General features: G+C 49.4%; 2 protein-coding genes, 1 long non-coding RNA gene and 1 other non-coding gene across 10 annotated transcripts in view; all 4 read left to right on the top strand.

The window, feature by feature from the left end:
- The first annotated feature begins 1,307 nt into the window (after window positions 1-1,307).
- On the top strand, window positions 1,308-11,862 carry LOC102057517 (medium-chain specific acyl-CoA dehydrogenase, mitochondrial). 2 transcript variants are annotated; one of them, XM_014279783.3, is made up of 12 exons: window positions 1,308-1,427; window positions 2,161-2,257; window positions 3,087-3,184; window positions 3,294-3,363; window positions 5,347-5,447; window positions 5,534-5,614; window positions 6,417-6,547; window positions 7,576-7,684; window positions 7,821-7,961; window positions 8,038-8,133; window positions 8,794-9,042; window positions 10,534-11,862. In XM_014279783.3, exons 1-12 carry the CDS (start codon window positions 1,404-1,406, stop codon window positions 10,603-10,605), a joined length of 1,269 nt encoding a protein of 422 aa, XP_014135258.2. In that variant the 5' UTR covers window positions 1,308-1,403; the 3' UTR covers window positions 10,606-11,862. The 2 variants fall into 2 exon arrangements, with proteins under 2 accessions (XP_014135258.2, XP_005439020.2); XM_005438963.4 differs by having other exon boundaries at window positions 2,158-2,257.
- LOC102055117 (medium-chain specific acyl-CoA dehydrogenase, mitochondrial-like) overlaps window positions 1,316-27,485 on the top strand; it is a 54,262-nt gene continuing 28,092 nt past the window's right edge. Inside the window, exon 1 of one of the 2 annotated variants that reach the window (XM_055704306.1) lies at window positions 1,316-1,427. In XM_055704306.1, the coding sequence (XP_055560281.1) occupies window positions 1,404-1,427 (24 nt within the window). In that variant the 5' untranslated portion in view covers window positions 1,316-1,403. The remainder of the gene's footprint in view (window positions 1,428-27,485) is intronic. The other variant, XM_055704305.1, reaches the window with a different exon arrangement.
- LOC129735555 (uncharacterized) lies at window positions 13,348-14,788 on the top strand. 5 transcript variants are annotated; one of them, XR_008731270.1, is made up of 3 exons: window positions 13,348-13,447; window positions 14,144-14,247; window positions 14,553-14,788. It is a non-coding gene; the product is annotated as an uncharacterized LOC129735555 (long non-coding RNA). The 5 variants fall into 5 exon arrangements; XR_008731274.1 differs by lacking the exon at window positions 13,348-13,447 and adding an exon at window positions 13,908-14,038; XR_008731272.1 differs by lacking the exons at window positions 13,348-13,447; window positions 14,553-14,788 and adding an exon at window positions 13,790-13,893 and having other exon boundaries at window positions 14,144-14,462.
- LOC114015789 (small nucleolar RNA SNORD45) lies at window positions 14,700-14,784 on the top strand. Its single transcript, XR_003559910.1, has one exon. It is a non-coding gene; the product is annotated as a small nucleolar RNA SNORD45 (small nucleolar RNA).

The raw sequence follows: 27,485 nt of genomic DNA, 5'->3' as shown, positions 1-27,485 counted from the left end.
CAGGAATAAAGCTCCCACACTATAATCAGAAACGCATCCTTTGGAGCAGGACCCTATATCAAGTGTCAGAACACAGGCCTGAGAGCTGATATTTAAAAGCCCCAACGTCACACCACCCCGTGTGCTTGAGACTGGATTTAAAAGAGGAAGAACACATGAAAATCTTCCATGAAATAGCTGAACACCACGAAGTTAGAAATTACCCTTTAGTCAACTGCCCTTGAAGTACAGGGAAGACAAATCCACCGACAATGGAGAGAAAAATCAGCAGTCACTACAGTCACTAAATGCCTTGAGTCACCTCAGTACAAAAGCCTGTGTGAGCTACCATCAACTTTTTAATCTGCTGACCCTTGTGCCAAAAAATAACTCTTACGTGGCTAGTAGCTTCTTGCTGAAGCGTCTTTGCTGCGTTAATGCACAAAATCAGTACTCATAGGTGCCAGCAACAAACCAAGCAATCGAGAAGCAAACATAAGTGAGGCAATAACGGTGCTAAAAATACCTGGCACCTTGCTTGGAGCTGTGAGGCAAAATAAAACGCTACCCGAAAAGGATTTCAGAAAAGGGCTTCGTATTTTTGGCAATTCTCTTACAAATTTCATGCCAAAAAAGTTAGTTCATGGAGATACCAAAGTAGCTATTTCTCTTGGAAGTGTTATTTTAAAAAAAACAACCTGAAATAGCTCTGCTGTGACCCACTGAGAAGTAAAATAAAATAAAATAAAATTATAAAAAGGTGTGTTTAAAAAAAAAAAATTGTTTCATTTTGCAGCCCTACAAGTAATTAAATATTGATGCTTTTGCTTTCGTGTACAGCCAGAACCAGGGGGCATTTTACACCCCGTACACACCACCGTGGCACCTCAAAAGCAGAATAGCTTTAAAGCTCATTAAAAAAATATTTTTTTAAAAAAATTGTAGTTAAAAAGGGGCTTTAAAAGCCTAGCTAAGCCAGATATTTTTTTTTTTTTTTGGCAACAAGCCCAAACGTTGCTTGAGTAAGCCCAACTCCGGGCACATGCTGTGCAAAGAAATAAAAATTGTGTTTTGTGTGCAGAAGGGGGAAAAACGCTGAGGGGAAAAAAAAACCTGAGGGGAAACCTGAGGAAAACCTGAGGAGAACCTGAGGGAACCCGCCTCCCCCCCCCCGCCGCCCAGAACCGCGTTGACGATCGCCTGCGGGGGGTGAGACGCCGGCAGCGGCTGCAGCGCGGTAGGTGCCCGCAGGGAGGGCAGGCGCCGGCCGGGCGCAGCTACGCAGTCACGGCAGGAGCAGGACCGCCCCCAAGGCCGCAATGGCTCGCGCGCCCGGCACCGCCCCCCGCCGCTCGCCTTGACCCGACCCGCCTGGGTGGCCACTGGCCAGTGGGTTCCGCCGGTCGCCAGGTGCCTCGGCCAAGATGTTGGCGTTCAGAGCGAGCCGGGTGAGCGGCCGGGGAGGGGGGGAAGGGCCGGGAGTCCTGGGGGGTGGTAACCGGCTGGAGGGAGCTGGCCGTGCGGGCAGCGTCCCCCGGGGCTCCCCGCCACCTCCCAGGCCTGGAGACGGCCTCCCAGGCCTGGAGGCAGCCCCCAGGCACAGTGTGTGCCCTCCCCGCCTGGCTGCTGCCTTCCCTGTCTGCGCTGCAAGTGGTGTTTGCTAATACCGGGTTTAAAAGTTGCTTTCTGAAGGACTAACCTTCCTGTTAGGAATTAAAAATATTCCTCATGCAAGGAGATGTGGAGCTGTCGATAACCGGTTGGGAAGGGCGAAGGGCTCACAGCTGAGGCAGTGGACTTTCCATGCTCTCCCTGTCCCCAGAGCCACCCCTGAACTGGGGGGAAGGTGAAGGGCATTTGGTCAGGGACGCAAAGCTCCAATGAGTAATACATGGCCCATTGAAGAAATACCATCCTGAACTATGAATACACTCTCACTCAGCAGTTCAATATTCAGCACTTCTATGCCTAGCAGTGGTCTTCCTGCATTTCTTCACCTTTTAACTGTATAGATTTTTTCAGTATTCTCTGAAAATACTTTTTTTTTCACTGTGTTGACAGCCATTATTGCCTGTGTTCTTCGTGCTTCATGGTGCGGTTGTGCTGCGGTCAGGCTAGTAGCTTTATGGGACTTGTGCAGCAAAGAGGTCTTGCAGCTCATATTCTTTTTCTCTTTAGCAGATGCTCCAAACCATTGCAGGGCATGGATGGAGATCACATTCCAGTAAACCTGCTCAAAACGTACACATAAGCAAACCTGCATCTGGCTTTAGCTTTGGTAAGTATTGCAGTTATGAAAGAAAGAGAACAGTTAAAGACAAATTGCAGCGTTAGGGGGAAAAAACAAACGGCAAACAACTGTATTGCAGTTCAGTATGAATTTACAATTAAGGTGTTCATCCTGAATAAATTTCTATTTTATTTTTTTTTTTAATAATTATTTGAAACCCCAAATTACTTTCTTCTCTAACTCGGGAAGGCCCAGGTATTGACGTGATATTTATGAGATTTTCTTTTTTTAACTGAGGTCTGCCTTGAGCTTGCTTGACTGCCAGAGTTGCCTTAGCTTTGAATAACTACCTCACATTGGCTTTTAAAATGTCAAAATAACTCTATGTAGTCTTAACTGAACTTAGTTATAAAGAAATATTATAAAGAAATTAATCCCCGGTGTATTAGATACGTAAAGGCAAATTTAGTGGGTCAGCAGGTCAATGCTTGAAACTGAGCAGCCAGATTCATCAGATAAGCAACATTCATCTGCCTCCATCTCCTTCGTTTAGTTAGCATAGCATGCTCTTCATTTCTTTTGGTAATACCTTGTATGTTACATGGCACTTCCTACTTGGTTTTCAATATTTTTGGAAGAATTTTGTCATAAGTAAGTAAGCGCACCGTAGGCATCAATTAGAGATCAATGGAGCTTTTTCTCTAGAGAGAAGGAGGATGTTGAGTTGCTTTGGTTTCTGGAGAGGCCCAGGAAGGTAAGTCCTGGTGCTTTGGATTGTCCTGGAAGGAACTGAGACTTGTTTTCTCTCTTCTCATAGTCTGACAACTGGCAAAATCGGTGACTTCTTTTTAACTTTTTTTTTTTTTTTTGGTAATAGAACTTACTGATGAACAGAAAGAGTTTCAAGCTACTGCTCGTAAATTTGCTGTGGAGGAGATCATTCCTGTTGCTGCACAATATGACAAAACTGGAGAGGTAAATCTACCATATGGCAGGGGAAAAGAGAGATTTTGACCTTAACCTGTGTAAAATGTAAAACGTTAACTGTGATGAATCAGATAGTGATTTTCCCTGTCTGTTTCAGTATCCTTTTCCACTCATAAAACGGGCTTGGGAACTTGGTCTTATAAATTCACACATACCAGAAAGCTGTGGTAAGTAAATCTTCTTTTTAATCTGTAAAATAAACCAAAGAAAAGGCCTTAGAGGGTATTTATGTGTGTAATGATGGATTCTGTATAAAATGAACAGTCGCATACTTCAATAATCTAAATTGAATCAGTACACAGGTTGACACATACAAGTGCCACTAGGGGTGGATGTAATCACCCAACAAATTAGGCTGTGATTTAGTAATTTATAACCAGATTTCCTCCCATGATTACAACTGCCTAATGTTCCCCTGGTGTGCTGTGTCATCTGATGAGGCAGAGAAACTAGACTGTCGTATTTTGACCTACTCTGTGATACAGGCTGGAGCAATTTAAGACAATAAGCCAGAAGGATGAATTTCCAGTTCAGAGGAGGTGCAGAGGATCAGTGCTTAGGTATATGAGTAACGATGGAAAAAATGTTAAATTTTAGATTTTTTTTTTCACGTGTATATGTTACCTGAAAACAAAGTTGGGGAAATGTCCATAGCAGGCCCTGGGTTTTTTTTTAAGACTTATTAGAGGGTATATCTTGTATCAAAAATTGAATTAAAGAGATCAAAGGAGCAGTTGTGAGGATCATGTTTATTCAGCCACAGACACTCAAGGCTGAAACAGCTGGACTACTGCAATGTAGAATCACTTGGTTATTAAATTAAAACTTGGAAGTGACAAATTGGACACCACTGCTTTACAAGGTCTGGAAAAGGAGATCAATACTGAGGTCATAGAGTTTATTGATAATGCTGACTTACCTGCTACAGAAAAGACGAGGCTGGTGTGAAGAGCTCTAGGAGGAGGTGGTGAAACTGAGCGACTGTTAAATGGCAGATGAAGTCCAAAATAGGAAAAGTGATGCACACAAGAAAGGGAAGAAGCAATCCAAACCTCACAGAAAAAATGGTGTCTTCTGAACTAGTTATTACCTGTGAAACAAAGAGATACGGGGGTTATAATACTGAGTTCTGTGAAGATGTCAGCATAATGACCGGAAGTGGTCAAAACCATCAACTGAAAGTCAGAAATCAAGAAGGGAACAAAGAGAAAAGCAGAAGCCATAACTATGCTGCTGCTTGCCCCCAAATTGCTCTTGCCTCTCGTTCATTATGCAGTCGGATCCTTCCACCTCAGACGGTTGTTGTGGAAATGAGGGAGGTTCCTAGAAGGATGACAAAGATGATGAAATACACGGAACAGCTTCTGCATGAGAAATGCTTATCATGCCAGTGTCGTGGAGAGTGTGAAAAGGGATGACATCTCATTGTCCCCTTCAGTACAATGAGAAGGCATCAGATGGAGTCGGCAGACGGCGGGTTCAGAAGAAATGAAAGGAGATGGTTCTACACTCAGTGTGTAGTTCATTTGTGAAACTCATTGCCCCTGGACGGTATCAATGCTAAAACTGTAAACAGGTTCAGAAAGAGACTGGGAGAATTCACAGAAGAAACATCTGTCAAGGGCTAGCATAACAAAGATAGTTTTGGCTGGGGAAGTCACACAAAGGCTGTGAAAATATTTCAGGGAAGCGTTGCTGCATTGTTACCGTGTTGTTACGCACTTCACAAAGTGTTGGCTTCTGCCAGAAGCAGGTTACTGGGTTGTTTTGCTAACTGGTATGGACGCGTTTCTTTTCTTCCTTAGTGCTGTGGAAGCTCAGCAGCCCTTGTGGCCCTTTCTCTGCTTCCTAAGAACTCTTAGGGAAATTCTCAGATGCGAAGTAGCCAAGAGGTCCCACTGGTACATTTTGTGCAATCTGTCCGACACCAAGCACACCATCACCCGGGAACTGCAAAATGTAATTTTTAAATCATCTGTCACTAATCTGACAAAACTTTATTTAAAAAGCTGGCATGGGAATGTCTAATTGTACGCAACACGCAGTCAGAAGTATGTGAGGGCATATGATTTTGATAAGTAGGTTTTGTAAATCACTAATATGTTGCAATTTTTTAGCTCATTTTAGTCCATGAAATGTTTCAACTGTAGGTGGTCTTGGCCTTGGCAGTTTTGAAGCGTGCCTTATTACGGAAGAGTTGGCTTACGGCTGTACCGGGGTTCAAACAGCCATCGAGGCGAACTCCCTAGGGGTCAGTTCTGTCATTTCTTACTGCCTTTAGACTAGAGTCTGTGCCCTTTAGAAAGATGGATTAATGGTCTAAATATTTTCTTTCAGCAAATGCCAGTAATCATTGCAGGAAATGAGCAGCAACAGAAAAAATACTTGGGAAGAATGACAGAGGAACCAATGATGTGTGTAAGTATAACTTAGGTGCATTGCAGACTGTTCCCAAATTGTATTAATTACGGTTTTGGTTGGGTTTTTTTTTTTTTTTTTTTTAAACACTGATATCTACTCACAGTGTAGCCTGTTTTGGTTTGTAAATAAACAGTGGCTTTTTCTGAAAGTCAAGGAATATTGAATTAAGTGCATTCAATAAGCAAACAGAAGGTAGTACCTGGAAAACCATGCTGAGTCACTTACCGAAAAGCAGTGCCTTTTATTTCCCTTTCAAGAGAAGGTGTGGGAGTCTAAGAAAAATGCAAGGTTTGTATGAGCGCAGACTCCACTCAGATGGGCGTTGATCTGCATTTATGGATCTTAAACATTATACAGGCGCTCTCTGTTAAGGTAATAAAGATTCATGTGCAGTGTGTTAAAATCTGAACAAGGGAGCCTCATAAAATGAAGAGCACAGCAACCATAAAGTGTTACTCTGTGCTCTTATTTTCAGATTTGAAAGGTCTTTGGCTTCCATATCGGAGTTGTGAAGCATAAGGAAGTGATGACTTATGAAAAGTTACAGAATGTGCCTGTTTACCATTAAAATTAAAAGACAATTGTAAGAATTATTATGGATTTATGAGGAAAATCGACCCCTACATGTTTGGATTCTTGTGCAGACCCTTGTTGGGCCTTTTGGATGCGTTCTGGGGTTTTCCACGCGGTTCACTTAAAATGTTTACAGATCAGTTTGGTGCACATAATTTGCAGTAATTTCTGGTTGCTTAAAAGTAGAACTTTATTCTTCAGGATTCTGCGTTTTCTTTTCTTTTAGGCTTACTGTGTAACAGAGCCTGGAGCAGGCTCTGATGTGGCTGGTATAAAAACCAAGGCTGAGAAGAAAGGAGATGAGTACGTTATTAATGGCCAGAAGATGTGGATCACAAACGGTGGGAAAGCAAACTGGTGCGTTGACTTGCCACTGGCATTACGTTTTCTGTTGTTCTGTTCTGTCCTGGGGGAGGCGTGTGTCCTGTGTGCGAGCCCCCAGGGAATGGGCTCTCAGTTGTGGCTGCTATCACACTCCTCAGGGAAGGGCAGCAACACTTAACTGCCACAGTACTCCAGAAGCTCGTGTTACAGGGGACCTGGCTTTGTGGGTGCGGTGGCCGACATCAGTTGCTTCTCATTGGACTAGAAACAGCCCTAGCTGTTAGCGAAGACAGAAAAGCTCCAGGCTTGTGCTCTTACATTTTATTTTCTTAAGGGAAGACGCTTTCCAAGTGTCAAAGAGTGCAGGTGGTGCTCTGGTGTCTATGGAGGTGCTTTACAAGATGCACCTCTTGCATCATGTCTCATGTAAGATCATGCTCATCCCCAACACTAAATTCCTTCTAAATCCAGAGGGAAAGCTGTAAGGTTTTCTTTTCTCATTACTTCCTTGTTCAAGATAGAATGATCAAAGAGAAACTATCAGCTATCGCTTGATGTTACTGAACACCGTAAACGTGATACACAACTCTTTAATTGCTAACAGAAAAAAAACTATTTACAACTTCGAAGAGTAAAACCAAGATAGTAAAACCAAGAGGATAATAGAACATTTTGCATGCAATACTGTATTTCCCAAGCAAACATCTTTATCTGCGTGCTGGCAATTGGTTTCTTTTGTGTTATTTGTGAAGCTGATTGTAATATTAAGACTTACAACACACGGAAAATGTGGAGAACCTTTGCATGTTGATCTGAAGGAACTGAATTAAATCTTGACTTTTGCAGCAAGAGATGCATTGACACTTTTTCTCTCTTGCTCCCTCTCAGGGTTTTACTTTTTTGGAAGGGCCAAGAATAAGGGGTTGCTAACTTATTCAGTGGTTTATTTCCTGATACCAACACACACAAAACCAAACCCAACATTTAACGTGTGAGCTAAAAAAGTATCTGATTGTTAATTGTGAGGATGAGCTGACTCCCTCGTATTTGTTTTACACTAGGTATTTTTTGCTAGCTCGTACCAATCCAGATCCAAAAGTCCCCGCAAGCAAAGCCTTTACTGGATTCATCGTGGAAGCAAATAGCCCTGGAATCCAAATTGGAAGAAAGGTGAAGAGTGCATCTCTTATTTGACAAGCCAAGAATTCACTTCTAAACCAGTAATGCAAAAAAAGTAAAGAACAAGAAGGTGCCGTACATTGCAAGAATCCAGTGTAGCTGGACCTCTGTAAACTTTGCTTTTCAGGAAATGAATATGGGTCAGCGCTGCTCTGATACAAGGGGTATTGTCTTTGAAGACGTAAGAGTTCCAAAAGAAAATGTATTAATAGCCGAGGGAGCTGGCTTTAAAATCGCAATGGGAGCTTTTGATAAGACCAGGCCACCCGTAAGTATCAGAAATAAGTTACTTGCAAAGTACAGTAGGAATTTCTGATTTTCATTCTGTGCTATATTTAATTCAGGTAGCAGCTGGTGCTGTTGGGTTAGCAAAAAGAGCACTCGATGAAGCTACTAAATATGCTTTGGAGAGAAAAACCTTTGGGAAACCAATTGTTGAAGTAAGTTAAATGTATAAAAACAAATACATCAAAAAGCTGTGTTTTGATACTAGATGTCCCACTGGTGAATTTTCGGTGTTCTTCCTCGATATTTAGGACGTGTGAGTTGTTCTATGCCTGCCATTTCTTGGGTTTTCAAGTATATAGGTCCGCACTGTCTGAGTAAATCTAGCTATGCAGGAACTCCTGGGATTCTTCCATAACTTCTTGATGAAAATAGTAAAATCGCAAAGAAAACTCCACCCAAAATCCTGAAACTCCTGTACTGTCAGGACACACTTAAATTCTTCAAGTCTCATGCACAGGGATTTTCAGGGAAGGAAAAACACCTCTGTGAGGTATGTGAAACAAGACTCATGGTATTAATATGAATGGAAAACATGGCCAGTCACACTGCTTGTGAATAAACAACAAGCGACATAGAGATCTCACGAAAAGTAAAGCACAACTTCAACACTTCATCCCTGTGACTTAAGTGGATTTAGAATTAACAACCTGTCTAACTCAGCATAGAGTTGAGAGCCTGATCCAGATTCTGTAGAACTCAAAGCTTCCTGAGGCGTGTTGAATTTGCAGATTCAGAAGTATGAAGACTGTATTCTTGGATGTCATAGAATTTTAAGCCGGCAAAGTTAACTGGGTTTATTTCATCATTTACAGCACCAAGCGGTGTCTTTCATGCTTGCTGAAATGGCAATGAAAGTGGAACTGGCTAGGATGGCTTACCAAAGGGCTGCGTGGGAAGTCGATGCCGGTCGCAGGAATACCTACTATGCTTCCATCGCAAAAGCGTTCGCGGGTGACGTTGCAAACCAAGTAGCTACAGATGCAGTGCAGATTTTTGGAGGAAATGGATTTAATACTGAATATCCTGTAGAAAAACTAATGAGAGATGCTAAGATCTACCAGGTGAGTAAAAGAGGGAGTGATCTTCAGAGGAATGCATACATTTTATAGAAAAGAAACTAATGGCTACTGATTGAAATCATGATGTGAACATATGGGAAAAAAAAATTGAGGGTGAGAGCAATAATCCTTCCATTCAAAGAAAGGGCATTCAAATGAGGCAGATTCTTACATACAAAACTCTTTGGGTTAGATCAACAACTTAACCTACATAAGACGACTGTAGTGGTTCGGGTTTTTTCTCATGTGGTAACTCTGAAATGCACGGACTCTTCATTTTAAAGCTTTTGAACTCTTAGAAAAAAAGCACTGTAGAAAAGAAGTGATCAAAATAGCCATGCTCGCTTTGGTATTCTGTCAAGTGGAGATGCCTTACGTATAATGCTGTTCTCTTCATCGCTTCTTGCGGTGCTCTAAACTGTCTGTCTGCCTGAGACTTTGGTATAAACTGGGCAGATTACTTCAGCTGAGATATTACCATCACTGAGTATCATGGATTCATGATCTTGCATATGCTGTATTAACAGAAGTGTGGCGCAGTCAGGAGTGATTAACCCTTCCTTTTTTTATTATTTTTGCCTTCTCCAAAGAACAAAACATGCTCATATTTAGTCGTGTTTAGTCCATAGTCACCCATAATCCCCCGTTCTTTTTCTGCGGTATTATTACCAAGAAAATATTCCATGTCGTAAGTGTCCTCTTAGCATATATGATGCTGCAGTTCTTTATCCAGCAAGACTGACTGATGTTTAGCAAACTCAGTAATCTTTATTGGAGCAATTTGCCACAGCAAGCTTTAGCAGAACTGGGAGCTGAAACGCTTTAAACCACTGAACTGTGTTGCCCTTGAATCACATTGCACTGTACCGTTGGAGTCCGTGGCTGCCTTTCTGCGTTACACCTACATACGTCTTTGGTCGTGTAGCTCTGACTTGGCTGCCAGCAAGCCAAATAGATCAGGGGTGAGACACAGAATGTTTCTAGAGGAAAACGCAAGAACGCCTGCTTAAAAAAAAAGGTAAAAAAATAACGTGTTGAAGGGAGTACTAGTGAAGAAGGAGCAGTGGTAATAAATGGATGAATGTGAATATTTGCTGTGGCCTTGAAAGGCTAGTCAAAGAAAATACAACACTTGCAGCCCAGGTCACCTCCCTGCCTCCACCCTCACTTTCAAAACCGAGACGATGTATTTGCTTCCCCAGAGAATCCATTTTCCCCATCCTTCATCCGCTATGTCTGTTAAGTTTGTGAGAACCTTACAGAGTTTTGAGGAGAGCATCTGGGAACACAAGACTCTCTCTCAAGATCTTGTATGTGGTTTATTGCATTTAGCCCACTGTAGTTAATCAAAGCACGCTCAAATTTTCTTCAGTTTTCTCTCTCTTTCTGCACGTCCTAATCCACTGTGGATTTGTGCTATGAAGGTTGACAAGTGTAGAAAGATCTGTGAAAATATTTTACAAAAATGATCTATCTTGCAATTCTTCTTTTCAGATTTATGAAGGGACTGCTCAGATTCAAAGGATGATCATAGCTCGTGAACACGTTGCCAAATACAAAGCTTAAAGAAACCTACCAAGCACATCTGCCTCTACTGTAGTGTTCTGTGCTCTCACGAAAGAGGATTCTAGTGCATTTCTCGATACAATTAAAGGCGTGCATAAACCCCTTTTCCTGAAATCTTTTTGTGTACGTGATTAAGCACTGCTTCTGTACTCCCTGCCCATTCCCTCGCTTCATTTCTTCTAACAAACCTGGTGTTTTCTAAACATTTCTGAATTCCAAAGTGATCGGTTGTCCTCTTCCCCCACTCTCTTTCAGTCAAACCTTTGGCTTTTGGCAGGAGGAGAGGTAAAAACCTGCCCTGTAAAATTTATGTGATCAAAAAAGTGAACAAAATGATTATTTTTTTCTTTTTTTGGGTCTGTGAAGGCATTCAGCATGTAACGAGGAACATCATTTTCGGGGTATTTCCGTATTGTTTATAATGATACAGATTCGCTCCCAGTCTTTTATCACTGGGGTTTGGGTGGCTATCATAGTAATAAATCTCAGGGAAACTGTAAAAAGCGATTCTGCTTCCTCAGGAACATCATGCTGCTGCAGCACATGGTCTCTGGGTCACCACTTCCTAAAATAAATATGCTAACGCTTTAGTTCTGTGGCCTTCAGAGACTTTCATCTTAAAAAAAAGACAGTGAATACATACTGGCTTCTTTCAGTACCATACATTCTTGTCAATTACAAGACAGATTGGTGTTTTTCTCAAACAGTGGCTGCAATTACTACTTGCAGATCCTCTGAATTTTACAGACACTTATGAGCCAGCATGAACAAACAGCAGCTTTTGTTTTCATCGGGCTTCTTTTCAGTGACTTAATCATCTGATTCACCTGAATCTGCAGCAAAGGCAGAAACTGTCATTCAGTGCGGTTTATCTCTGTGCCTGAGAGGAAGTTACTTGTTTTCTTGTGCCTTAAGCAAGACTTGTTTATGGATGAGTGGTAAGTACAGCTCTTGAGAAATACAGGTACGCATTTTTTTATCACCGTGGGGAAAAAAAGAAGGATGAGCATTCAGTTTTAAACATGTTTTCATTTGAACTGATCCTGTGCAAAAGAACCTGTAGGAAATGGCCTTATTTTCAGGTATAACAATGCTGTTCTAAACTTGGATGTTCTAAACCCCAAATGGCCAAATAGAGTAAAGGGCAAGAAATGAGAACCTCACAACACCATGTTTTTTCACTGTAAAATTAGATGATCAAGATGTTACTTCTGACAGCCGTTGCTGCACTCTAATAAAAATGTACTTATAAGCAGAGAGGTGCAGTTGCTTTTATTCGCTTTGCTTGTCAAACCATTCAAATTGTATTTCGGGTAAGTTGTCCTGTGTCTGAGGTATGCTAACAGCTGTCCTGCAGGTCTCGCTGTGCTACAGCCCGTGGAGCTGAACAGCCCTTCCAGGTCAGCAATACCACATGCTGCTGTCTGCACGTGTGTCAGATTTAAGGATTTAGACAGTACCCAGTAGCAGTAAGAGTATCGGCTTATTGGCGAAAATGGCCTCTTTCACTATTAACACTTCTGAACCCAGCAGATGTTTCATTAGGACGATTCGAGTGAAAATGTGTAGCTTTTCCTTAGGAATGCCTTTTAACACCACCTTAATTTCAAACCCAGTATATTTAAACCTGTTGCTCCTTTTCATCAGAATATTCACTTGACTACATTTCCTGAGGAGGAGGAGGAAGTTCTGTGAGGGTTTTTCTGTTTGGTTTTGGTTTGTTTTAACCTGGATAGGCCCTTCTTTCAGCACTGGCACAATGCACCTTCCACAGACTTCTTGGGGATATCGCTTAGCACTGGCAAGGTCACGCATGGAGTGCTGGGATTCCCCTGTACAAGAGAGGACATCCTGGAGACAGACCGGGGACGGGCCGCCGTGGTGGAGGTTTTGGAAGATGAGGAAAGGCTGAGAGCTGGAGCTGTTTAGCCTGGACAAGAGAAGGCTCAGGGGGATGCGAGCTACGTGCGTGAACACCTCATGGGATGGAAGCATAGGCAGCCAGGCGCTCCTGGCAAGGAAGCGTCATTAGGGTCTGCAGCACGAGTCTGATGCAGAACAGCTGAGAGAACTGGGGGTGTTCAGCCTGGAGAGGAGGGGACTCGGGGGGGGACCTTACTGCTCCCCACAACTGCCTGACAGGAGGCTGTAGCGAGGTGGGGGTCAGCCTCTTCTCCCAGATTAACAGGTCACAGGACAAGAGGAAACAGCCTCAAGTTACAACAGGGGAGGTTTACATTGGGTATTACTAATAAAAGAATAAAAAAAATTGCCTTGCTGAAAGGGTGGTCAAGCACTGGAACAGGTTGCCCGGGCAAGTGTTGGAATCACCGTCCCTGGGGGCATTTAGAAAATGTGTAGATGTGGTGCCAACATCCCCCATAACCCTTCAGACCCCTCCCGCAGGCCACCCCCCAAGAAAACACCCATCTGCTCCGGAAACAAACCCGAGAAACAACCCCACCAAAACCCAAACCAACCAACAAACAAGCTCTGTATTTTAGATTTTTCTGTAATGGTCGGCATCAGAGACATGTTTTCTTGTAGCGTCTACAAATGGCACTCTGGCCCGGCACGGATCACGCCCGCCAGAGTGCAATGCCGGTGATGAAGAGCGCGATCAAAGTTTGGCTTGGGAAGGAAAGAGGTTTATTTCTGGCGGGGGGGAGCAGCTGCCGTCACCTGCTCTGGGGCTGAGCTGCGAGCCCGACTTCACAGGAAGCTGTGGATTTCTCTGTAAGTACCTGCAGGGCGAGGGTCGGGAGGATGGGGCCGGGCTCTGCTCCATGGCGGCACAAGGGGCGCCAGGCACACGCCGCAGCACAGGGAGCTCCTTCTGAACGTGAGGGGAAAATTCCGTGTTTGGAGGGTGCCGGAGCGCTGCAGCGGGCTGCCCGCAGAGCCGCTTCTCCGCCTGGCCGAGCCCCTCAGCACCCTGCCCGAGAACAGCTGCTTTAGCGGGGGGGTTGGACGAGCCGATGGCCAGCGCTGCCCCCCAGCCCGGCCGCGCCGCCCTTCTCCTCAGCGGCGCGGAGGACACGGCGGTTCCGGGCGGGGGGGCGCGCGCGGGCCCGCCGGGGCGCGCCTGGCCGCGGAGCCGCCTCCCTCGGCCGGCGTGGAGCAGGCGAAGGGCGTGGGCAGCCCCGGCCGGGGTCCTGCCGCCTGCGGCCCCGCCCCGCCGCCGGGCGCCATTTTCTTGCGCAGCACGGGAAGGGCCTGGCCCGGCTCCCGCAGCCCGGGGGCGGCAGCGGGGCGTTTAGGGCTCGGTGCAGCGGCGCGGCAGTGAGGGTGTAGTCGGGCTGGCCTTGGCGGCGTGGGGTCCGGGGGGACGCTTGGGGGGGAGGGGAGGAGGAAGAAAGGAGGAAGAAAGGCGGCAGCGGGGATGGGCCCCGGGGAGACGTTTCGCCTCAGAGAGACGTTTCGCCTCAGAAAGGTCTGTGTCCGGAGAGGCCCTCGCCGAATTCCCGAATTGCCCCGGGCACGGGCACCTGCCGATCCGGCACCACAACTGACTGGTTTTTTTGGGTGGTTTTTAAAGGTGACGCCGCGTATGGCTGCGATAGGAAAACCTGGTGCCCCGAGCACGTTACTTTGGAGGAGCACGTGGCCTCCCTTGCCTGCAGTCGGGATGAGGAGATGGAGGTATGTGAAGTGTTGGCTTGTTGCCGCACAGCGGTGCTTTTCTGAAGAGGACTAATCTTCTTTTCCTTGTCGAGAGTTAGGGGCTGCTTTTTCCTGAGAACTCTACCGTGCTGTTCAACAAAATTCTTTATTCGGTGTGCGCTTTTGCCCCGAGGAAAATCTGATTTATTCACCATGGCTGTCTCCATTGTGGAATAAAGCTCTCGTTATTTGTGTGGGGTTTTTTTTTCTCTCTCTCTTTTCTCTTTTCACATGTAAACTGTAGTGAAAAACAGTGCTGAAAAGGCTCTGGTGCTTCCCAACAGTGGCTGGGTTGCCTGCATACCATCTCTAGCGCCGTCTCCAGGAGCATGTTGATGGTGCTACAAAGAAATGAGGTAGCGTCCCGCTTCAGGAAGAAAGCGTGTTGGGTTTGAAACCTGCAGGTAGGCCAGAAGGTGGTTGCTGCCTTGGGTCAGTGATGAGTGTTGGCATGTATTATCTGATCTAGAGTTGATGTCTATCACCACTTTAGCTCTAGAATTACTCTGAGACCCGGGGAAGTCCAGTTCCCTTAAGCTGCAACCTTGGAGCTTTTCCAAGCAGTGGAATGAAATGCCTGTCAGAGGCTGTAACCCTCTGCGTAAGCGTAAGGAGAAGGGGACACGGTTTGAGTTTTCTTCCATTTACGTGTTGGGGAGGTATAGTTTTTAGCTTAATAACTGTCTGCTACCAGGAGACATGTTCATGTTAACTGTCTGCAGCTCTGGGTACCACATGAGCAAGTACTGATGTATTTGTTATTTCTGAAATGCAGTTGCAGCTCAACTGCCGGAGTGCGATACCTGATGTGGCATAGAAGGGGATGTGTTTTATTAATTTTTTGTTTTTTGTAAGGAGGAAATGCTCGCATGAGTTTGACCTGCAAGTGACATTGTTTCACAGTTTGTGGCCAGGTTGCACTGCAGATGTTGACTTGGGGTATGAATTCCTCCAAGTGTGCTTTAGGGGAGCTCTGTTGGTCTAGATGTGCTGAGCAGTCCTGCTGCTGCCTGCATAGCTCTGTTTTGGTTTGGCTCCCAGGTGTGAGTATGCAAAAGAAAACATGCAAGTGTAGTCGGCCTTGCTCTAAACCCAGAATGGTTTTGACTTCTTCCCGGATTATCTGAGAGCCCCCTGAATGTTTCAGGCAGGCCAAGAGGTGTGCCCCAGCATTTGTGAGAGCCCACAGCTCTGCAGTTCTCTTGGAGGGCGCTACGGGTAAAGTTTTTAGGTCATGGAGCTCTTTGCAAGTCAGATTAGTGGAGCTTCTTTGGATATATGTCTGAACGTGTAGGCCAGCTGAAAGGGTTTTGTTTGCTTTCATGTGCAGTAAACACAGGTCACTTGAGTTACGATGTATACTTGTCAGTTATTGAGGAAATGTCTATCCGTGGGATGGCAAAGGAAACAATACAGGGGCACTTTTTAGTTTGTTTTTTTTGTTGTTCGCTGTAAAACCTGGGTGCGGGTTAGCATCTTGTCCCATCTTTTCAATGGTGATTGGAATGTATTTGTTTAAAAAAAAATAGTTTTCATTCCCTATCCAGCCCACCACTGAGATGCTAAGTTCACTTTTTGCCGTTGTGATCCTGTGCCATCTCCTGCACATTTATGTAAGGCCACCGGTGCTGTTATACTGGCACGCAGGCTCCTGCTGCAGGCACCGGAGAGCCTGCCTCACCTGGTGAGGAAGGATCCATCTTTGTGGTCGGCAACAGGCCGGACTGCCAGCGTGTGCAGCAGGGCCTGTGTGCATAACCCAGAGTGTGTTACAGCCACATAGTGCACAAGGGAGTGAGGTGAAGAGCCTAGGAGGCTGTGTCTCCTGAGAGCTGTGACACACCCACGGGTTATCTTAGGTGGAGGACAGCCAAGCCATTGTCCTTCCTTGTCCCTCTGGCCTGCTACCCATCACTGTTTATTTTTTCTTTCTCTGTTGCTCTGCCTTGGTCCTGTCTCTCTCTTCTGTGCCTCGTTTCTCTTACGATGCAGTTGTCAACCTCTGTTCTGCTCTCTGTTTTCCATCCTCCCCCTAACTTTCAGTCTGTGCGTCTCCATACCACTGCCTGTCCCACTGTTCTTCACTGTACCCCCCTGCCCAGCTCACTGTCCCATTATTCCCTGGTCCTGCTGCCTGTCCATTTTTCCCTGTCCTGCAGCCCAGGGCTGGTTTTCCTTTCTCCTTCTCTTTGTCCCGATCTCTGTCTCTCTCCCATCACACGGCACCCACCCCACGCCCAATCCCTCTGCCTTGATCCCTGTCTTTTTCTCTCCCTCCCTCCTTCCTTGTTCCTCTGATTTGATTTCTCTCTCAATCCATCTCTTCTGCTCCCTGGTCATAATTTTCTCTCTCTTTCCCTCTGTCCTACTCGCGCAGGGAGCGTGCGAGGGAGTGAAGGTATATGTCTAGGAAACTTCATCTCGTGAGAACTGTAAGACACCCACGTATCCTCTTTGGCGAAGGACAGCCAAGCGACGGGCGTTACGGAAGCAAAGGGAGGGGAGGAGGAGGAATAACTGTTTGAACAGTCAAATTCTCCTGGTGGCACTGAGAGTGGGAGCTGCGGTGAGTCCTGGGCCCTTGGGGCCCTGTTTCCCTCCTTATGCATCACAATCCCCGCCTGCCTCTCCTTGACTCCCTCTCCTCGCTGCTGCAACTGTTTTTAGATTGATTTTTTTTTTTTTTCTCCCTTGCACCTTCCTTCTCCATCTTGCTCTGAGAGGCTTCCTGTCCCCATCTTTTAGGTCGTTCCTCTCTCCTGTAGCCTGTGTCTTCACCCCAGCAACACCTTCTCTATCTCTCTCTTGACTGCAGGCCACCCTTTTTGCATTCTTTAGCCTCTGTCCTGTAGCCTGTTGGCATTTTTGCTGTCTCTGGCTCTCTCTGTCTGGCTCCCTGTCTGTTTTGTTAAGTCTTGTGGCTGTATTTTTCTTTCCCCACCTTGGTTTGTCTGGCTCTCCATCCCTTCTTCTCTACCATGTCGCGTCTTGCTTCTTTCCTTCCTCCCTCCCTCCCTGTCTGTCTGTCCCCAGTTCTGAACTCTCCTTGCCTGCCTGGTATCGTGCTGCAGGTTTTGTCTGTTTCCATCTCTCTCTGCCCAAGGCCCTGTCTGTAACCTTTATTTCCTCCCTCTGCATGGAAGCTTGTCAGAACTTTTCCCTTTCCCAGTCTCTCTGCCCTATTCCCTGTTGTTGTTCTTAATTCCTCCCTCTCTGTGCCAGTACCCATCACCCTTTGTCTTTTTTTCTGGACTCAAGATGCTGAGTTGTGAAATTCTCCCCTCTCTGCCTTGTTGCCTGTTACTTTTGAAGTTTTCTTTGTCTGCCCCTCTTTTGGGCTCCCTCCCTCTGTACCCTGTGGCCTGTTGCGTTCTCCCTCTTATTTCTCATTCTCTCTCTTGGGCTCCCTGACCCTCTTTGTTTGTTCCTCTGTCTCTGCCACCCGGATGTTGCTGTGCTTCCTGCGAGTGTCGCGCTGGGTCTGGCTCCTCGTCCCTGTCTCTTGCTTCCTCCCTCTCATCGCTGTAGCCCATTGCTATCATTTTCTTTCGCTGTTTCTGTTTGGCTCTGGCTCCCTGATGTTTCCTTCCTTCCTCCCTCCCTCCCTCTGCCCCGTTGCCCTTGGCTATTTTTTACTTGCTCCGTCTCTTCCTGCCTGGCTCCAGCTCCCTATTTTTTTTCACTGCTCTTTCTCTGTCCTGTAGCCCATCAGTATTTTTTTCTTTCTCTGGCTCTCTTTGGCTCCCTGTCCCTGTTGTTCAGGGTCGTCCTTCTGGGCCTTGTAGCATGTCACGGTTTGGTTTTCTTTCTCTGCCTCTCCTTTCCCAGCTCCCCATCCCTCCCTCGCTTGCGATCCCCCAGCTTTTCTCTGTCTTGCCCCTCTTTACTGCTGTTTGCTAATTGCTCCCTCTCTGTTGCATAGCCCATCGCTTCTTTTTACTTTCTCTCATCTCTCTGTGTCCCTCTTGCTGCCCACGTTCTCAAATTCTTCCTCTCTGCCCTGTACCCCGTTGCACCGTTGCGATTATTGTTTTCTTCTGTCCGTCTCTATCCAGGTCCTTGTCAGTGTCTTTTAATTCCTCCCTCTGCCCCCTGTAGCCTTTCTGGACTTTTTCCTTGGTCTAGCTCCCTCTCTCCAGATTTTAATTCCACATTCTCTGTCCTGGAGCACCACACTATTTATTTGTCTTTCTCCCTCCGTCTCTGTCCAGCTCCCTGCCACTGTTTTCTTCCCTTTTCATCTTGTAGCCCATGGCTGGCGCTTTTTTTTTTCCTTTCTCTGTGGCTCTGTCCGGCTTCCAGTCTGTGTTCTTAAATTCCTCCCTCTTCCTAGTAACCTGCTACTGTTTTTTCCCTGTTCTACATCATGTGTTGTCTGGTCTCCTGTCCCTGTTTTTCACTTCCTCCCTCTCTGCCCTGTGGCCTGTGTGGTCTTTTGCCTTTCTCCACCTGTCTCTGGCCAGCACTCTTTTGCTATCATTCTTTCCTCCCTCTCCAACCTGTAGGCTGTGCTTTTGTCCTTCCTCCATCTCCCTGTCTCTTTCTTCTGATGGTGTCTTTCCTCCATCCTCTGCCTAGCTTTGTATCTCCGTACAGCTGCCTGTCCCGCTGTTCCTCGCCGTATCCCCCCTGCCCAGCCCAGCTCACTGTGCTGTTACTCCCCTGTGTGGCGTTCCCAGGCCTCTTTTCCCTGTCCTGCAGCCCAGGACTGGTTTTCCCTTTCCCATTCTCATTGTCCTGAATACCTGGCAATTGTGATGGGCTGTGTGTGGCGGGGGCTTAAAGCACGTTAAAAAATGTGAATGTGAGGGGTTGAAATAAAGACAAAACCCCTCTCATTTTTGTATATGATGACAAAATATTTGTTAATATAAAAAGAAAAGGATGTTAAACCAAAAGCCTGTATGTATGACATTGTCTATTAAGTCTCCTGTCTCATGTAGTAGGGCAGGCCCTGCGCTGTGGCTGCCAGGCCAAGCCCTGTGGCGCGCTCTGCCATGCTGGTGCTGCAGCTCAGGTGTTGCACACAGGAGGTGGTGCCTCCTGCTCCATGCCACCGGCCTTGGTTAAGGCCTGTGTGACCCCGAGCTGCCTGCGGGATGGTGCCACTGCGACCACTGCTGCCTCCCGGTAAGGAGCCACCACTGCTGTGCCAAGAGTGCGTGTCCAGCGGGTGCTCAGCGCGCAGTGTCTGAAGCTGCAGTTGCCACTGTAGCCCCAGGGCAAACGCTACCCGCCAGGTGCCATGGCCCTGACCATAGCCACAAGCTCCCCTTCTGGGGACCCTGGGGGTGTGGAATGGCCCCGCCCCTTCATGGTGCAAGCCCCGCCCCTAGCTACCAGCCCTGTCCATGGCTACTACCTGGGAATGGTGTGGCTCCGCCCCTAGGGATAAGACACGCCCCTGGGTGAGAGCCCCCGTGCTCGCTGCTGCCCCCTGGCGAGTCGTCATTGCAGCCCCGGCCAGCAGGCATGAGGCAAACAGCGTGGGCATCCCCAGCCAGGGTCTTGCCGGCTGCTGCCTCGTGCCCCAGCCCGCAGCCCGGCGCTATGTTGTGCTGTGGAGGGTGGCAGAGGCAGGTGCTGCTGCTGCTGCCCGGTGCTGAGAGGGCCCAGCCCTACCGGCTTCTGCAGGCATGGGGCGGTGCAGGGGCTTGGAGCTTGTTCCAGTGATGCTGTTGACGTGGCAGTGAGGGTGAGCCTGCCCGAGACTGGCCTGGCAGCAGGAGGCCCCCCATGAATCATCGAGGGGAGCTGGGAAAGCAATCGGGGCAGGGGGCCAGGGAGATTTTCCGGGTTGAGGGGGGTGGGGGGTGTGAAAGGGGTGGCCCCTGGGGATTTGTCTTGAGGGGGGCTGGGAGATGTCTGGGGGTGTCCAGGAAGTGTCTGGAGCAGGAGGGGGGGTTGGGGTGTTCCCCAAGTAGGTGCTGGGGGGGCTCAAGCAGATGTTTATGGGGTGCTTGGGAGTGATAGCCCCGGGTGGCCAATTCTACAGCATCCCCTCAGGGGAGGTTTGGCCCCACAAAGGGTCAGTGACAGCTGTGGGTGGCCAATCAGAGGCAGCATCCCCTCAGGGGAGGGTGGGCCTGAAACAGGGTCAGAGTGACAGCTGTGGGTGGCCAATCAGAGGCAGCATTCCCTCAGGGGAGGGTGGGCCTGAAACAGGGTCAGAGTGACAGCTGTGGGTGGCCAATCAGAGGCAGCATTCCCTCAGGGGAGGGTGGGCCTGAAACAGGGTCAGAGTGACAGCTGTGGGTGGCCAATCAGAGGCAGCATTCCCTCAGGGGAGGGTGGGCCTGAAACAGGGTCAGAGTGACAGCTGTGGGTGGCCAATCAGAAGCAGCATTCCCTCAGGGGAGGGTGGGGGCTTCTGCAGTGATGAGCTTGGTTTGGATGGCCAGTGCATTGATTGCTCTTCTGCCTTGCAGGGGAAACTGGCTGTGGGGAAAGCAGCAGGGTTTCTTTTGTCCCTCTATGAGCTTGGATGGAGGATTTGAGTCTGCATTGCATACTGTCCTGATTTAACCCTGCTGGTCATTGAGTACCATGCAGCCCGTTGCTCACTGCCCCCTCACCTTGAGGGGCGGAGAGGAGAGCTGCAAAGGAATGTGAGACTTGAGGGTTGAGATAAGAAAATAAATAAGAATAAAATCCAGAGGGACAAGAAGAAGGGAACACGTGGTGCACAATGCAGCTGCCCGCCGACTGATGCCCAGCCAGTCCCCGAGCAATGGCCTGCCTGCCTGGGCCAACCCCCCAGGTGTATATGTATATATATATATGTATATACCTTCATGGCATCCCGTGGTATGGAATAACTCTTTGGCTAGTTCAGGCCAGCTGACCTGGCTGTGCCTCCTCCCAATTCCTTGTGGCCCTCTGGCCTTTTCGCTAACGAGGCCTGAGGAATTGAGAAGTCTCGCATCAAAGCCAAACCACAGCACTGTACCACCTCCTAATGGGATAATTAACTCCATCCCAGCTGAAACCAGGAGAGTATCCACCCCTTATTCCATACCATTTACGTCACGCTACATTTTCCAATACATCATCATTGTTGCCTCTCCTGTCCTTTATGTAAACGCACAGATATCATTCTCTTAGTCTACAGGCCATCCCTCTAAAATCGTTTTTTAAAGTTTTTCTGAGTGTGTCCTACTAGACAGATACTGAGGGGCTCTGCAACTGCTTGGATAACACCAGAGAAGGCATTCCTGTTTCCCATGCCCTTGGTGTTGAGAAGGATATGAGACCACACAGTTCCACAGCCTCAAACCCCTGCGAGCTTACCCTGTCACCCAGCCCACCCGCTGCTGCCTGCACAGGGAAACTCTTCTGCTCATGGCCAGGTCAGGGCACACAAGCCCCAAAGAGCTGTGTATCTCAGTGGTAGAGCTGAAGGAGTAAATCGATGGCTGTCCATTAGCAGCCTAGTCCTGGTTTCACCCGGCTGAAGCTTTGCACTTGTCTTTCCTGAAGAATCCTAGAAGAATCAGGCCACAGGGCTTTGCCTGCTTATCACAAAACCCTTTCAACACATCTAACGTACCAGCAGACCCATGGCCGACAACAGCAAAACCTCCAGAATCCTGCATAGCACTTGAATAGTTAAATCTATTTCAGCACAAAACCCCCTATCTCCTCATTCCAAGTAGGTGTTGATGCCTTACCCTGGTGGGGGTTTTTTTGTTGGTTTTTTTTTTTTAAAAAAAAAAAAGTTGTGTAAATAAGAGCTTCTATAAAGCTGGTTTAGAGAGTTTGCACTCTGGATAACTCCACTGAGAGCAAGGTAAAAGAGCACTGAGAGCAAGGTAAAAGAGCCCTGACAGCTCAGGATTGGGTTCATTGCTTTTTTCCCTCAAACAGCTGAAGTTTCAAGGAGGTGTCCCAGGAATCTGAACAGAGGTGTGGCTGTAAGCCTGATGTCTTGGGGATCTTCAGCTCTTGTCTACCATTGGGATGAGATATTTACCTGCTCACCGCGGGGCTCTGGTGCCTTGCTCTAAAATACGGAGCCCAGGACTGCCAGAGCCAGACTGTGGTGGGCAGGAGAGGTGACCCAAGCCTCATCCCACCTGCCAACTCTCACATTCCTGGTTAAGCACACCTTTCTCTCACCTTTGTGAAACAGGCCCGTTAGTTAGTTAGCTGCAGCTTTATTCATCTTTACAAACCTCTGCAGCTAACTGGCAGCTAGCTGATTTCACTGCCCTTTGCAGCCACTAAATTAATTGTTTATTTATAAATACCTTTTCAAGCTTCACAGGCAGTGCTGGCAGGCAGCCATCACAGCTCCAAAGCCAGGTGCATGGTCTGAAAACAGAGGGGGGAGGCCCTGTGAGGGGATCCTGCGAGGAAATCCTGTGAGATTTCTTAAGGCAAAAAAAACCCCCAAACCCACAACCATTTCTTAAGGCAAAAACCCCAGATCCACTTATGGGACTTCATGCCATTTTCCTTCACGTCTACCAAAACAACACCAATTGCCATACCGTAGCAGAGTTTATGCTTCCCTTCCTAGGCCGTTTCTCCTAATCATCTGAGGTATACAAGGGCCACCAGTGATGACAAGAGTCTGTCCACTTTTTCTGTGTGAAAGGGTCACCCTCAATCTTGCTCCCGTGTCTTAATAGACACCCCGAAGGAGAACGCTGAAGAACCTCCACTCCAGTAGAATGTCCAGGTCCCATGCCACAACGTTTCAAAAGCTCATACATCCAATAGCTAAACAAAACCTGGCAAACAAAACTGAACAGAGGCAAAATCCAGCAAATAAAATCCAAGAGAGGTGCAGATTAGCAATAGCGAGTATCCGGGTTCTGCGCATCCCCGTCTATAGCATATGGATTACACAAGTTGCACTTCAAATAGCCCGGTGGGACTCTAACCCACAATGCGGTACGACATCTTTGTAAGCAACCTCAGCATTTATGACCAATGTCGCCGTTATCCCAAAGAGCTGTCACGGAGACTCACCCGGCCAGGGAATCGCAGGGCCTCCCCACAAATACTCTGGCGTGTGCTTGGAGTCCTCATGATCCCTGTGGTCTGTCGAGGTTCTGGAAAGCGGGTCCCATCTGGGTCACCAGATTCTCTTCCCAACAATCGTAAGCGGGAAAACTCTCCCAGGCAAAGGAGAGTTTGGAAAGCTGACAGCAGTTTAATGCTGCTCTGGCGCATGGGGGATTTTTCCTCCTAACATGCACACCCAGTTCTCGAGGGTCCACATTGTATACCAGGAAGTGTTTGCATATGCAGAGGACATTGCATCTACCTTGTCCTTTTCATGGGGGGACTTCTGCTGTCAGGCCCGGTAGAGCTGAATGAGGGGGGCACCTGGGAGGCTGGTCCTATCCCAGCCTGAGGGATGTGGCAGCTGCTCTTCCCATGCTTCTCTTGCTGCATTCCAAAGAGCCAGAGACACAAAGGCACACAGACACTGGCACAATGCATGTGAAGGGCAAACCAGATTGACAGGAACAGGATTGCATGTCTACCAGTGAAACAGCAGCACACGTTTGCTCCTGAGAAACAAAAGCACAGCGTGTTCACAGATGCCTCACATGACAGAATGGAAATGAAGTCTGTGGCATATGTGGGGCTCGAAGGCAAGCTCCTTGCCCAAATCCTCAGTGCAACCCTTGGGTCTTTCCAGACGCGTCTGTCCTGGGTCACGAGAGTCCACTTTCAAGGTCACTTGTGGCTCATCCACAAGCGCAGCGGGATCCCACCAGGAGCTGGCCAAAGACGTTCTGTGTTTCCAGCTCCTTTCCCCAAGCCCTCCAGCCCGTGATGACCTGTGTTCCCTTCCTCCAGTGCAGCCTCCCCCTCCTCCCTGAGCAGGCCCACTTTCAGCCCTTTGCAGGGACTGTTTCCCTTTGTGCCCGCCTTGTCTGCCTGCAGCCTGCCTCGCTTGGCAGGTGCCGGGCGTGGAAGTCCTTGCCTCGCACAGGAGACTGACTTGAGCTGAAGCCTGGTTTGCTGTGAGCACCGAAACATTTTATTTCAAGCACGTGGTCAGCCTCATCAGGTGTGTGCGTCCCGAGGCACGGGCGCAGGCCAGAGCAGCCCTTTGACGCTGAGGTGGCCTTTGCATCGGCAGGCATTGCCCCAAAGGAAACGGTGGTGGCACACTGCAGCCTGCCCTGCGTGCCGTTTGTCCTGCTGCTCACACCGTTTTTCCCCTTAGGTAGTGCAGGAGCTCCTGCAGCCGGCTAAAGAAGTCCAGCAGCTTCTGGACTGGAAACGGGCAGGAGCCGCCCGACTGCGCTGCTGTGGGCCTTGGCCTCGGAACGGGGCTTGAGGTGGTGACAAAATGACTCCAAGCGCGTGCTGTTGGAGTAGCCCTCACTGCTGGGCGCAGGCCCATCTGTAGCAGGATCCAGTCGTAGAAGTGCTGAGTGGAGGTGTAGACTCCGGGCTGCCTGGCTCGGGCACAGCCTCTCCCCCAGCTGGTGACACCAACAAGCCAGAAGTAGTCTGCACTGCTGTCTTGGCACACGAGAGGCCCACCGCTGTCCCCCTGCAGAGGAGGAGAGAGGACAAAGGGGTTGTTGGGTGGCCACCGTCAGCACGGGGGTTGGCTCCTTCTCTCTGACGGCACCTGCCGGAGCTGTGTTCCCTGCAGAGCGAGGCTGTGTCGAGCGAGCCTTGCCTGGGAAGGGGTGGTGGGCTTGTAAGGTGGGGCTGGCTCTCCTCACTGCACGGTGATGGTGGGTGTGTGGAAGAGAGCTGTGGCAGGCTTGGGATGGGGAGCCGTGGGCTGCCAGGAACACTAGGAGGGCTTTCTGGGCAGAGTGCCATGCCTCTGGGACAAGAGGGGCACTGGGCAGGGGCCTGCCGATGGGGAAGGGGGTATAAGCCCCCCCGGCGGTGGGGACCTGAAGTGGGAGGGGCACTGGCCAGGCCAAGCACATGCCGGGCCATGTTGGCGTAGTTGCGTGTGGCGGGGCTGCCTGTGCTACGGGGCTTGGCTCGTAGCACGCTCCTACCTGGCAGGTGTCAATGCCGCCCTGCGGATAGCCAGCACAGACGTTGTGCGTGTGGATGGCCCCTCTGTACCACCGGCTGCTGTTACAGACGTTGACATCAATGAGGCGGACCTGGGCCTCCTGCAGCACATCCGTTGATCGTCCAGCTGTGAGCACAGGAAGGAATTAGCAAGCAGCAGCTCACTGGCACTTCTCCTCCCCTGCCTGGCGGAATCCCTTGCCTCGCCCGCGCTTGGCTTTGCATCCTGAGAGGCGTTATAGCGGCATTTGCCTTCCGCCTTGCTCTGGGGAAAGGGCTCAGGCCCATCTCTCAAGAGGCATACGTCCCCGCAGGCTGACTCGGGCTCTGGCCTCTGCTGTCAGGAAGCCCAAGCAATGGCCCCGAGCGTGCCAAGCTTGCGCTCGGCACACGAGTACTTCCGCGGTACTCACATCTTGCAGTCGTGGCACCCCAGCCGCTGATGTAGCAGTTTTTCAGCTGCGAGACTCTCAGCGAGGCATCGGGCACGCAGGCAAGCTGAACGTAGGCGTTGCACTGCACAGGCTGGTCCAGCTCCAGCAAGGCAATGTCGTTCCTCTGCGTGATGTTACTGTAGCCTTGGTGAAGGAGCAGCCGCTTGATGTTGCGCACCTGGGCCTCAGGGCCCAGCTGAGTCAGCCGGGTGGCACCGATCACCACGCGCCACATGGTGATGTAGCTGGAAGGCAAATGGGGAGAGGACTCAGAGGGAGCACAGCCACGTGCTGCAGCAGCCCAGCCGTTGCCCTGCCTTCCGCTTGACGAGGGAGAGAGGAGAGCAGCGCTCGGGAGGGTGTGACTGGCCTCGCGTGCCTTAGGCTCAAGGAGCACCCAGGCCCTGGGTGTCCTGCGAGGAAACGGGGCGGGAGTAGCCCGTGCTGCTGCGCACGGGGCAAGCGCTAGTGTTGTGGGGCTATGCGCGTTCCCGGTGGCGCCTTACCTGGCCTCGATGAAGCAGTGGGCTGCTGTCAGGACCCACTGTGCGCTGATGAGGGAGCCTCCGCAGGTATGACCCGTGCCCGCTTGCCAGGGATTCTGGATGCTGACGATCCAGGGCCAGGCCCCTGCCTGGGCATCTGTGCCACCCACGACGCGCGACATGCCGTACTGAAAAGCCATGGGCCGGAGCCCGCAGGTCCCTCTGTAAAGAGAAACTCCTTAGTGTCCTGCTGGATGGCTAGCGCCGCTGCGGCTCACGGTCAGCCGTCTTCCCTCCCCACAAGGCGCTGCCTGGCTAGCAGGGCTGGGGAAGCCTGTGGGGCACGTGTGTGTCCCACACCCTGCCTCTTTCTGCTTTAGCCCCGTAGGTGAGTACTGCCAACAGCCTGCGTGCTGGCAAGGAAATGAGCCTCCCACACTGGCTGCCCTCCAGCCAAGCCCACAAGGGCTTGCCCAAGCTCCCTCCCAGAGCCTCGGGCCACTTACCCACAGCTGTCCCATGTGCCGTACGCAGGACAGCACATGGCCAGCAGGATGAGGAGGAGGCGCAGCAAATCCATCCCTGCCAGTGACACGTGGCAGCTGCAAGGAGGAGGGCTTGTCACCGCCAGTGCAGCCGCCAACATACTGCCCCCCGAACTCACGTTGCCCAGGATGCCCTTGGCCCCGGGGGTGATGTCACAGAGTGGCTGGTTGCCACGGGGCTGGGCGTGGTGGCCTCTGCGGGAAGGGGGGGTGACAGGAGGGGTTCCAAGCAGGACGGGAGGCAGGAGCTGGGATCGCACAGCCCCCACAGAGCCCCGTGGAATGCTCCCTTTGCGCGATGAGGGTGGGCAGGCCCCGTGGCAGGCAGCAGCGCCTGGCTCCCGGCTCTGCCTGCTAACAGCTCACAGGAAAAACCAAGCGTGGCGGCGCTACCTCTTTGCGAAGGTCACTGCCGCCCTGCTCTCGGCAGCCCTTTGCCACCTGCTCCTGCCCAATAAAGAGACACACAACAGAGAACGCAACCACTAGAGGCAGCACGCGCGTGCTTGGCTCTTGAAGAGACACTCTCTTGATGGTCGTGGCAGGCAAGCAGTGACGGGCAAGCCAAATAAGCCAAGCCTAGCCCAGCAGTGCCAACCTTCCTGCACGCAGCACAGGGAAAGGCACACGCAGCACAGTCCTCACTGGCTATGTCAGCCACAGCAACGCCCTCTGGCAGGCTTCGTGTCCCTGCTCTCTCTGGGTTGGATTGTGGTTCTGGAGCAACACTGAAGAGGGCAGCT

The sequence above is a fragment of the Falco cherrug genome, chromosome 3 (assembly GCF_023634085.1).
Source record: "Falco cherrug isolate bFalChe1 chromosome 3, bFalChe1.pri, whole genome shotgun sequence".
In the NCBI taxonomy this organism is placed as follows: domain Eukaryota; kingdom Metazoa; phylum Chordata; class Aves; order Falconiformes; family Falconidae; genus Falco; species Falco cherrug.
This window is presented reverse-complemented; position numbering and strand designations above follow the sequence as displayed.